The sequence below is a fragment of the Myotis myotis genome, unplaced genomic scaffold (genome assembly GCF_014108235.1).
Source record: "Myotis myotis isolate mMyoMyo1 unplaced genomic scaffold, mMyoMyo1.p scaffold_m19_p_6, whole genome shotgun sequence".
NCBI lineage: Eukaryota > Metazoa > Chordata > Mammalia > Chiroptera > Vespertilionidae > Myotis > Myotis myotis.
Genome location: NW_023416368.1, coordinates 5,539,434 through 5,552,405, shown reverse-complemented (window position 1 = coordinate 5,552,405; position 12,972 = coordinate 5,539,434). Strand labels below are relative to the sequence as shown.

Below are 12,972 nucleotides of genomic sequence, written 5' to 3'. Positions count from 1 at the left end.
TGGAACTCCCATTTGACCCTGTGATCCCACTTCTAGGAATATATCCCAAGAAACCAGAAACACCAATCAGAAAGGATATATGCACCCCTATGTTCATAGCAGCACAATTCACCATAGCTAAGATCTGGAAACAGCCTAAGTGCCCATCAGTAGATGAATGGATTAGAAAACTGTGGTACATCTACACGATGGAATACTATGCTGCTCTAAAAAGGAAGGAACTCTTACCATTTGCAACGTCATGGATGGAACTGGAGAGCATTATGCTAAGTGAAATAAGCCAGTCAATGAAGGAAAAATACCACATGATCTCACTCATTCATGGATAATAGAGACCATTATAAACTTTTGAACAATAATAGATACAGAGGCAGAGCTGCCTCAAACGGATTGTCAAACTGCAGCAGGAAGGCCGGGGAGGGTTGCGGGGCAGGAGGTAGGGGGGGTAAGAGATCAACTAAAGGACTTGTATGCATGCATAGAAACATAACCAGTGGACATAAGACATTGGGGGATAGGGGAGGCTAGGGGACTGTCTAGGGCGGGGGGATAAAATGGACACATATGTAATACCCTTTGTAATACTTTAAGCAATAAAAAAAAAAAAAAAAAATTTCTTCTAATTAATTTCCTTTCCATGTGCACAAATCCGTTCACCGGGACACTAGTGTTATTTATAAATAGAGGTATGGTCAGTTATGCAAACTTCACTGTTTATATACTTTATGTAGCTTAGTCCTAGGACAAAGAAACCTATCAGTGTTTTTCCGATGGGCTGGCTATCAGAAGAATAAAGAAAGGGGAGAGTTCACTAAAGACCCACCACTTCTATTAAGTAAACACCTTCAGATACATATCCCACTGATTTTGGAGGATCAGTCATGACAGCCTGGTAGGTATAAGAATGTATTTGTGTAATATTACCTTTGGAATTAGGAAACCAAGATGAAGTTCCCAACCTTGTTATTAACTAGCTAAACAGCCTTGAGCAACATTCTTTAACCTAAAATACCTTTCTCAATCAGCAAAATGAGGCAGGATCAAACTGACCTGTAAAGTGGTTCCCACAGATGCTTCTCTATCTTCATGCACCACAACAGATAGAAAACAGCAGGATTGCAAACCAAAGCAGTCAAAGGGCAACATTTTTAGGCTCCCTGGAAACTAGGACAAGAGGTGTCAGGGCAGCCTTTTGTACCATGCTGAAACAGCAGTGTGTGCCAACCTCAACACAACGTTCAATCTAATAGGCCAGGGGTGGGCAAACTTTTTGACTCGAGGGCCACAATGGGTTCTTAAACTGGACCGGAGGGCCGGAACAAAAGAATGGATGGAGTGTTTGTGTGAACTAATATAAATTCAAAGTAAACATCATTACATAAAAGGGTACGGTCTTTTTTTTTTTTTTAGTCTTATTCATTTCAAACGGCAGGATCCGGCAGAAGGCTGTAGTTTGCCCACGGCTGTAACAGGCACTTGATCTCTTCCTAGATCTGAATACTCACTCCTCCATCACAATGGGAAGCTGAGTCTTTTCCCTTCTGCTCTTCAGAGTAACAAGTTGGGTTCAGTTTTCAGACCTCAAATGGGTGAAAATAAAAATTCCATGGAAGTACAAGGTAGACAGCACATATCGGTGATCCTGGAAATAAGTTATCCAGACTCTGTATTGCTCAGAAGCTCCAATATTTCAACATTTTTAGGAAAGGTAACTTGTAGTTTACTAGTATTTAACACGAAGTTTTCTGATTTACTTTTTCTTACAAAGTATAAACTGAATTATAAATATGTCCTAGAGTTTTAAAGTAAAACCAAAGAGGGGAAAATCCAGATCATAAAGTCAAATATGATTTCATTTCATGGTTATCCTCTATCCAAATTAAATATCCAGGATTATAAATTATCAATAAAAATAATCTGTGAGCCGAAACCGGTTTGGCTCAGTGGATAGAGCGTCGGCCTGCGGACTGAAAGGTCCCAGGTTCAATTCCGGTCAAGGGCATGTACCTTGGTTGCGGGCACATCCCCAGTGGGAAGTGTGCTGGAGGCGGCTGGTTGATGTTTCTCTCTCATCGATGTTTCTAACTCTCTATCTCTCACCTTTCCTCTCTGTAAAAACTCAATAAAATATATTTAAAAAAAAAAAAAAATCTGTGAAATCAGACAAGCAACCTTTTGATGCATGGGACCCAACCAACTGAGCCACACCAGCCAGGGCACAAAGTTTCTTGGGAGAATTCATTCAGAAAATTAATGGATATTTAGAAAATTGGGAAAGACAGTTTAACACATTTTATTTTAAAAAGAGTCAAAGGACATAAAGCGGATGATTAAACAGTAAAAGGCACTCTTCTTCTGAAAATATAAACAAAGGAAGATAATGAAAAAGGAACAATGAAGGTATAATAAAAATAGGAAACAATGCATACAGCTGAATACACACACACACACACACACACACACACACTAGAGGCCCGGTGCACTGGGAATGGGGTGCGGTACTTCAGCCTGGCTTGTGCCCTCTCGCAGCCCTTGGGGGGTGTTTGAGGGGATCAGGCCAAAGCCAGCAGTCAGACATCCCTCTTGCAGTCCAGGACCCCTTGCTCCTTACCACCCACCTGCTCGCTGTTCCTTATCTCTGGCTGAGCAGTGCTCATCCTGTGGGAGTGCACTGACCACTGGGGGACAGCCCTGTGTTGAGCGTCTGCTCCCTGGTGGTCAGTGTGCATCATAGTGACTGGTCGTTCCGCCATAACAGTCGCTTAGACTTTTATCATCTATTAGAGGCCCAGTGCACAAAATTTGTGCACAGGGGCGGGGGGGCGGCCCAAGGCCTCAGCCTGGCCTATACCCTCTCGCAATCTGGGACTCCTCAGGGGATGTCCAACTGCCAGTTTAGGCCCACAGGGATCGGGCCTAAACTGGCAGTCGGATATCCTTCTCCCAATCCAGGACTGCTGGCTCCTAACTACTTGCCTGCCTGCCTGATTGCCCCTAACCACTCTACCTGCCTGCCTGATCTCCCCTAACTGCTCACCTGCCTGCCTGATCGCCCCTAACCACCTCTGCCATGGCCCCCGCGGCTTCGTCCAGAAGGTTGTTCGGCTGTCTGGTCTAATTAGCATATTGATAAAAGCATAATATGCTAATTAGACTGGACGAGCTTCCAGAAGAAGCCAAGGCTGCAAGAGAAGCCTGGGTCCTAGGTGCCAGAGGGGAGCCAGTGCCGGCAGCCGGGGAAGGAAGGCCTGCTCTTGCACGAATTTAGTGCATCGGGCCCCTAGTATACATATATGTGTGTGTGTATATGTATGTATGTGTGTATATATATATATATATATATATATATATATATATATATATAGCTAAAGGAACTTAGAAAAATATTAACTTGAAAAACTGAAGAGAAAAATAAATTTATAAATATAGAAATAAAAAAAAGAAGATAAAATTAACACCTAAATCTTATATAGCATGAACATTTTTGCGTGTATCTAATCAAGGAGACCGAGCAAGAGGATGCGCATGGGTCCAGTATATATGTGTCCCTGGAAAATATTCAAAGCTTTCACATTCCATGTCCAGTTGGTGTGGCTCAGCGGTTGAGTGTTGGCCCAGGAACCAAGAGGTCACCAGTTTGATTCCAGGTCAGGGTACATGCCTGGGTTGGGGCTCGATCTCCAGCAGGGGTGTGTACAGGAGGCAGCTGATAGATAATGTTCCTCTCTTATCCAATATTTCTCTCCCTCTAACCCTCTCCCTTCCCTTTTCTAAAAATCAGTAAAAACATATTTTTAAAAAAACCACAGCTTTCACATTTCTAAGCAAAGGTTTCTAATAATGCTCAGAGCTACAATCAAAGAAACTGTCCTTAGGATCACATGAGATTCATTTCTAAGTATATGCTAAAAATAGTCCTGATGAAAAAGTATAATGACTAAAGGAGCATCCACTGAGTCTCTATGACAGGGATCCTCAAACTACAGCCCACGGGCCACATGCAAATACAAATATTGTATTTGTTCCCGTTTTGTTTTTTTACTTCAAAATAAGATATATGCAGTGTGCACAGGAATTTGTTCATAGTTTTTTTTTTAAACTATAGTCCGGCCCTCCAACGGTCTGAGGGACAGTGAACTGGCCCCGTTTAAAAAGTTTGAGGACCCCTGCTCTATGACTTCTGAGATCTACATTTGAGACTACCACTTTCGTGCAAGTAGAAAACCAGTGAAGTAGAAGCTCTAGGAAATTGGACCTTGATGGAGAACTAGGTTGTATGGAAGCTAAAAAAATACAAGTTAACAAGTAAACAACAGTTCTATTTCTTGAGATTAAAAATATTTTCAAAATTAGAATATAGACATATCAAGTAAAGCTACCTCTAGTTAAATATACACAAAGAAGCAAAGAGAAACGCTCCCTTTTAGGAAAAAAAAGAAAGGTAGAATAATGCACAGCAAGTAAACGAACACTTCCCATTTGGTTTCTTACTATTAGACATGAACCCACTGGGTTCCCCGTTGTCCTTGAGGATCACCTACCATGTGGTAACGTTATGTTTGCACCATCAATGATTGCTTGTGCCAGTTCATGATCATTGCTCTCAAAAGCATGTGCTGCAGCCTTCAAGGCATCCCAAATCTCTTTACGGCCTTCAAAAGCTGGTGCAGTATCCCAAAATTCATCCCTTTTGCTGCGCAGCTGTCCATCTGTCATGGGATAATCGCTTTTCCATTTAGGTTTCTCCTTTTTCAAAGGCTGGTTGCGACCTAAAGCAACTGAGAATAAAAGGCTAACATCAAAACCAAAATTTACAAAAGATGTGTTAAAAATTATCTGGTCATTCCTCTTTGATTCTTTCATCAAATTATAGTTAAAAGTCTGCCTCTAGCTATTTCTTGCATTCTGAAATCCCCCTAACCGAATTCAGAACTGTAAGAGCAAATGGAGACATTAAATGGCTCGACCCAAAACCTCCAGTGACAAGTTAGGAGTTCTTTTCCACTTGGTATTCCTTCTCCAAAGGATGATTTAAAAAAATTACCTAGAAAAATAGTGTTAAGTGTTTCACGGGACAATAACGACAGGATTTAAAAAGAGTTTAGGTAGTTGACTCAGTGGATAAAGTGTTGGACTGCGGACTGGGGGGGGTCCCAGGTTCGATTTCGGTCAAGGGCATATGCCTCGGTTACAGGCTCGATTCCAAGTAGGGGATGTGCAGGAGGCAGCCAATTCATGATTCTCTCTCATCACTGATGTTTATATCTCTCTCTCCCTCTCCCTTCCTCTCTGAAATCAGTAAGAATATATTTTAAAAAATGAAAAGAGTCAAAGGGTGCCACAAAAGAGAGATACCTTAAGATGTGAGATACTAGGGAAACCAAATGGCAACAATAGCTTGAATCTCAGGACCCCTGGACATATGAAGCCAGTAAGTAGGAACTACTGAGAAATGGCACAGAGGGAAAAGACTGCTTTGTGGTGAGAGAAGAACAGCTAAACTACCAGATCCACAAGGGAACCCCCCTCTGAATTTCAGTCAAGAACTGTTGAGTGCCTTGCTCTGAAATTCATAAGGAGCTAATTTAGAAAGGGGTAACAGAAAGGGACAGAATCAGTGCTTCACTCTTTGGAGGAACTAGGATTGGAACAGGTGAGACGCACCAACCACAGGAGCAGAAGAACTACAAAACCCTACTCTAGTTTCCATCCAAGAGAAGAAAAAAGAAGATAAGAGTCCACTCCTGTTTTGCCCTAAGTGGCAGCATAGCTCCTGAGAGAATGTTACAGAGCAGAAATGCCAGAACAAGCCCCATGCCGCTTCTCTGCACCCAGATACTTACTTGGCCCATAATCACTGATCTCACACTGACACACAGAACCAATCTTCCCTTATGCAGTGCCATACATAAAAAATAGTTTGATAGATGGAAAAATAGGTAAGAAGACTGAAGCTCACTAAAGTGTTGGGTAAGAGTGGGTGGGACATAAACGACAGAGCAGGTGGGAAGGAGAGGGTGTACATCAAAATTCAATGTTCTATATTTAATTGTAGGAAGAACACTAATTTAAAAGAAATTACTGCCAAAATGGTTCTAAGGAATCCATGAAATTAACCACTCCCTAACTGGCCTAGGGCCAAATTAAATTTGGGCTATTCATTATAGAAAGAAAACAAAATTACTCCAGCCTGGCCAATCTCTATATCCTATACCAGACTGTTTCTGGATGATAGGACCAACTAATGCTGCAAGGTATATCTGGTCCAACACTTGAATTAAACCATCTCTCTTTACCCCATCTGGCCACTTTATTTCCAGGCAGCACACATCAGTTCTCATCCTCTCACCTTCACAGGAGTACACCATGCTACTGGCCAGCTGTTTTTCTCTTAAAACACTCAATACTTTGACTCACTGTGCTTTTTGGCCCTCTAACTTGTCCTGGTGAAATGCAAACCAGTTGAGTTCTAAAAGGGTGTACATAGCAGAGAAGGAAAATTATTTAGCAGCAGGTTTAATTCAAATGTGAAAAACACAATTTACTAAGACTTTTCACTGCATCTTACAAAAAATACAGATAAATGCAGGTAGAACATTATTTGCCAAAAGGTGTCCCAAATGTGTTAGATAATCACAATCCACCCCCTGATTACACCAAAAACGTAAAATGAAAGGTAAATTTTATTTTATGCTAGATTAATCTTTAGGTGACTCAGAAATAGTTTGCAGAGTATGCTGAACATTAGTTTACTGAGTAAGAGGTGGGAGACAGGATGTGATGGGTAGATACGTATTTTAATAAAGTTTCGGGTCTATCTGAGTAGTTCCACAGAATTGTCTAGCCTCAACTGTATTACATCTATTGGAGAGATAACCTGGTATAAGTCTGTCATTGTGAGAATCACAAGGCAAAAGGCAAAAACAGCAGCAAAACCTACAGAACCTCAGTACTTATACCAAAGAAACTTGAAAGAGGCCCTCAAACAGAGGAACCCAACAGAAAAACTATCCCATTCTATATAATAAAAGCTAATATGCAAATTGACCGAATGGCGGAACGACCCATCGCTATGACGCGCACTGACCATCAGGGGACAGATGCTCAATGCAGGAGCTGCCCCCTAGTGGTCAGTGCACTGCCACAGGGGGAGTGCTGCTCAGCCAGAAGCCAGGCTCATGGCTGGCGAGCACAGCGGCGGTGGTGGGAGTCTCTCCCATCTCCACGGCAGTGCTAAGGATGTCCGACTGACGGCTTAGGCCCACTCCCTGTCAGATGGACATCCCCTGAGGGCTTCCAGACTGCGAGAAGGCACAGGCTGGGCTGAGAGACCCCCTGAGTGCAGGAATTTCGTGCACTGGGTCTCTAGTCTCATAATAAAGGTAGAAAATATTTTGTAAAAGTAAAAGCACCCTCCTTACAAATATGAGGTAGCTTTATCGCACATCCCCGGATCTGTAAAACCATAAGAACAAAGTTCCATAAAAAGAATACATGATACATTATGCTACATAAGGATAATGATCATTCCACATCCATTTTCAAATCTATATGCTGTCAAAAGTTCCAAAGTAATTACTTTGTGCAAAAGTAAAGAAAAGTTAAGTTTGTGACATGAAGTAAGCTTGCCTTTATCAGTCTGGATCTTCATTATTTTTACCTATATAACAAACATATGTAATACAGAATATCTGACTATCGAATGTCCATTACTAAAATACTTTAAAAACTCTGCAACATAAAATATTATTTTAGAGAAACCAATGAGCAGTGCAGAATTTTCACTGAGGCTAAAAGCTTCATGTTAAAGAAACTAAATATAGTTTATTACCTAACTTACCTTATGTTAGATGAACTAACTGTAAAAAGAAAAATAACATTTAGCAAAAGCATTTAAACTAGTGCTCCCATGAACCCTGGCCAGTGTGGCTCAGTTGGCTGAGTGTTGTCCCATGCACTGAGAGCTTGTTACAGGCTCGATTCCCAGGAGGGGGTGTGGAGGAGGCAGCATTATTGGTGGTTCTCTTTTTTCATCAATGTTTCTCTCTCTCCCCCTACTCTAAAATCAATAAAAACATAATTAAAAAAACACACACACAAACTATGCTCCTATTAAAACATAAATATTTAGGGTTGTTATGAGAACTTAAAAAGTTAGTATTTGTAAAGCACATATAATAATGATTGGTATATAATAAAACTACAAATAAGTATTTCAGTAAACCTTCCTAATCTTAAAAAGAATTGTTCTGATTGTCATGCACTTCCTGTGCATTTATCAGAGTACATTTTCTAAGAATTTGCTCACTGAATCTTGTGTTTTGATTTTAGCTGATATCACAAAAATGCATTTCTTCAAATAGCTGGACACAGAAATCAGCCTAAGGAGCTAAGTAGCTCTATTTGCACCAAATAAACCATTTCTAATTATGTAAAAACAGATATAAAATATACTCATTTAGATATTTTATGCTCTGAAACTTTCAGATGTAACTGCTTCACACAACTGACTCCTGACACTAAAACAGATATTCAATATTACTCATAAAAATAGGACTAAGTACTATGCTCTGATTTAAAGACAGAAAACAGCTCTTATTCACCATATTTGTTTCTTTTTTTTTTTAAATATATTTTATTGATTTTTTACAGAGAGGAAGGGAGAGGGATAGAGAGTCAGAAACATTGATGAGAGAGAAACATCGATCAGCTGCCTCCTGCACATCTCCTACTGGGGATGTGCCCGCAACCCAGGTACATGCCCTTGACCGGAATCGAACCTGGGACCTTTCAGTCCGCAGGCCGACGCTCTATCCACTGAGCCAAACCAGTTTCGGCTGTTTCTTAATCTTTAAATTGCAGGCAAGTAACCATACTTAGTTTTATTCCATGCATATAAGAAACGAAAGATTGGCCCTAGTATGTTTGGCTCATTTGGGCAGAGTGTTGGCCTGCGGACTAAAGGGTCCCAGGTTTGATTCCCGTCAAGAGCACATGTCCAGGTTGCAGGCCCCCCAGTAGGAGACGTGCAGGAGGCAGCCAATCAATGATTTTCTGTCATCATTGATGTTTCTCTCTCTCCCTTCCTTTCTGAAATCAATAAAAATATATTAAAAAAGAAACAAAAGATTAAAGAGACAAATTTTTTTGTTAAGTCTCACCCGAGGATATTTTTTCCATTGAAAAAAAAAATTTTTTTTGAGCGAGTGGAAGGGAAGAGAGACACTGATTTGAAAGAGATACATTGATTAGCTGCGTCCCGCATGTGCCCTGATCAGGGACTGCAATTGAGGTTTGTGCCTGCAATTGAGGTTTGTGCCTGACTGGAATCCAACTCGACACCCTTGAGTCACTCGGGCTGACACTCTAACCATTGAGAAAACTGGCTAAGGCAGAAATCTAATTTTTTTAAAAAAATTATTTTATTGATTTTAGAGAGGAAGGAAGAGGGAGACAGATAGAAACATCAATGATGAGAGAGAATCATTGATTGGCTACCTTCTGCACGCCCCCTACTGGGGATTGAGCCCACAACCCAGGCACATGCCCTTGGCCAGAATTGAACCTGGGACCCTTCAGTACACAGGCTGACGCTCTATCCATTTAGCTAAACCAGCTAGGGCTGAAATCTAATTTTTAAAAAGACATCTAAAAAAATACCTGTTTTTATCAAGACACATTGCCAAAAATTCATCTTCTCAGAAGCCTCTTAAATCACATTCATCTACTCCTTACCTTTCCTTATAACCTTTCAACACTTCTTCCCACTCTGTGACAAAGAGCTCTAACATGGAATAAAAACAAGAAAGGCTTACTTCTCAGATTTAAATAGCAACATAATCTTAAATGTTTTTACTCCACAATTGAATGCACTTTGCATTAACTAATTTTGACACTTTATTGATTAAAAACAATGTGATTTCCAAAGTGAAATGTGTTTACAGTCATTTTCCTGCTTTTGTCCCCACTTTGAAAACCGGGATTTAATAATCGAATTCTTCAAATGAAGAAACAAGAAGTCATAATGCATAGATAAGGTAAATATCAAGATATAACTCAAGGCAAAATAACTTCAGCAGACTGAAGACTGAAAGCATCACTTTCCCTAACACAATAGCCGACAGGGAGGAAAAAAAAAAAAAAAAAAGATGAAGAAAAGAAAAAGGGGTATTTAAAGAGATCACCGTCAAAGACAAAATGTTGTTTCAAAGAATTCTGAAGACTGTAAAGCAGCAAGGACTAGGACTGAGATGATGCTCCCACTTTAGAAAATGAGTCTTAAAATCATGAAAATAAAAGGGAAATTTTCCTGCCACTCTAAAAGGTAAGAGTAGATCCTACAGACCATTCCATAGCAGATTGTGCTAGCCTAAAAAGATACTCGTAAAATATTTCTCATATAAATTCACAATGCACTATTTATACATGCATACATATAACATATATTCCCTTAATCTAAAGCAGCGAACTGCCAAAATAAAAGTAGGATATGGAGATTAAAATGCCTAAAATAAAAGCATTAACATGCCAACAGTTATTATCATAACCACTAGAAGCCTGGTGCATGAAATTCGTGCATGGGTAGGGTCCCTAGGCCTGGCTGGTGATCAGGGCCGATCTGTGGGGCAACCGGCGGGGCGATCAGGGCGCCCCTTCTGGCACCCGTCTTGGCTGGCCTGGGGCCTAGGGGAAGCTCCTGCATTGAGCATCTGCCCCCGTCATAGCTACCAGTTGTTCCACCGTTCGATCAATTTGCATATTAGGCTTTTATTATATAGGATATCCTCTCTACTGTCTGAGAATTTAGAGGCGGAGGAAACCTTAGATGGTACAAGCCACCTTTACTATTTTACAGGAAGTAATGTAAGAGCTAACAAGGATAAAAGACTTGCTCAAGATCAAGAAGTGGCAAGACTATGACCCTATAACTAGATTCAAAGTCCAGGCCTCTCTTATCCTTATATTACCCCATGTCTTACCTGGGCTGAGAAATGTTTTCTTTCACATACCCAATCAATAACAAAGGTTCACTCAAAATAAAGCATGTGTGGAGTTTTCTCTAGTAGCACTGATCCATCCTTTTTGGGCTTCATTATAACCAATGGAATATCTGATTGGACAAATGAAAAGCTAAGTGAGCAGCACCACCTCCCCAACCCCATCCAATCAACCATCTAATTCATTTCTTTGGAGGTAGCTGGCTCACCAATGAGGAATCCTATTATAAGGAAGGAGGTAATGCAGTTTTCTAGTCTGTCAGCTTCAATTTGTAAGTACTCAGCCTCTATAACAGATTAGGTACTAGAGATTACATGTATGCATATTTATCTAAGTACTAGGGGCCCAGTGCATGAAATTCATGCACGGGGGAGGGGGGTGGGGACCCTCAGCCCGACCTGCACCCTCTCGAATCTGGGAGCCCTCAGGGGATGTCCTACTGTAGGCTTAGGCCTGCTCCTCATGGTTCTCTGCTCTCTGTGGACCTGCCTGCTTGATGCCACCACAGGCCCTGGTGTCTGCTCTCTGTGGGGCCCTGCTTGCCTTTCGCCACCAGAGCCAGAGGCAAGCAGGGCCCTGGTGTCTGCTCTCTGTAGGGGCCCTGCGGAGGGCTGCTTACCCCTCGCTGCCACGGCCAGGGGCAAGCAGGACCCTGCTGTCTGCTCGCTCGCTGCAGGGGACGTTCCCGCCCCGCCCCTGGCTGCTTGTGCGCGCGCCAGCTCAGAGTGCCTGGGTCCCGGGGATGTTCCCGCCCTGCCCACGGCCACTTGGCACCTACACGTGGGCCTACAGGCTCAGAGCAGCCTGGTTCCTGAGAACACCTGTCTCTGGGATGCAGGCCGCTTGGTGTCAGTGCGCATGCAAGCACCTCATCCCCGGCTGCTCAGTGCCTGTGCGCGCGGGCCCGGAGGGGTCTGGGTCCCAAGGATGCCCGTCTCCAGGACCCAGGCTGCTTGGTACTGGCGTGCGCAAGTGGCCACCCTGCCCCCAGCCGCTTGGCACCTGTGTATGCAAATCAACCCTCCATCTTAGTTGGGTTAATTTGCATACTCACGTCTGACTGGCTGTGGGGTGTCACAAAGATACACTCAATTTGCATCTTTCCCTTTTATTAGTGTAGATGTTACATATATTATTTTTAGTGCTATGATTTTATAATAGAAACTAGAGGCCTGGTGCATTAAATTCATGCACGGGAAGGGTCCCTAGGCTTGGCTGGCAATCAGGGCTGATTGGGGCCTTCCGGCTGCCGGTCCAGGCCTTCATTTGTTCTGCGCTGTCCCCTGGTGGTCAGCGCACAACATAGTGAGCGATCTAACTTCCAGTTGGTCGAACTCCCGAGGGGACAATTTGCATATTAGGCTTTTATATAAATGAGTACTTTACTATGCTTTGATCAAGTTTATAAAATTTAAGCAATTAGCCAAAACCGGTTTGGCTCAGTGGGTAGAGCGTTGGCCTGCGGACTGAAGGGTCCCAGGTTCGATTCCGGTCAAGGGCATGTACTTGGGTTGCGGGCACATCCCCAGTGGGAGATGTGCAGGAGGCAGCTGATCGATGTTCCTCTCTCATCGATGTTTCTAACTCTCTATCTCTCTCCCTTCCTCTCTGTAAAAAATCAATAAAATATATATATTTAAAAAAAAAAAAAAAATTTAAGCAATTAAAGCATAATCTATTTAAAATTTTATTTACTGATTTTAGAGAGAAAGGGAGGGAGGGAAAGGGACAGAGGGAGGGAAGGAAGGGGGTGTGGGAGAGGGGGAAGTGGGAGAGGAGAAGAGAGAGAGAGAAACATCCATGTGAGAAAGTAACATTGACAGGTTGCCTCCTGAACCTAGGAGTTGAACACCCTACCTTTCAGTGTACAGGACAAAGCTCCAACCAACTAAGCCACACCGGCCAGGGCACATGAACCATTCTTACCCAAAATGTTTAACTTGAATCTATTTAAACTTGTAAATCTTCTTGTTT

At 42.1% G+C, this 12,972-nt stretch overlaps 1 protein-coding gene across 3 annotated transcripts in view; it reads right to left on the bottom strand.

Moving 5' to 3' along the window:
• UBTD2 (ubiquitin domain containing 2) overlaps positions 1-12,972 on the bottom strand; it is a 41,407-nt gene that overhangs the window by 12,186 nt on the left and 16,249 nt on the right. For 2 of the 3 annotated variants that reach the window (XM_036313292.1, XM_036313293.1), the window contains one exon: positions 4,542-4,778. In XM_036313292.1, the coding sequence (XP_036169185.1) occupies positions 4,542-4,778 (237 nt within the window). Of the gene's footprint in view, positions 1-4,541; positions 4,779-6,349; positions 6,384-12,972 lie in introns of those variants that run through there. The other variant, XM_036313295.1, reaches the window with a different exon arrangement.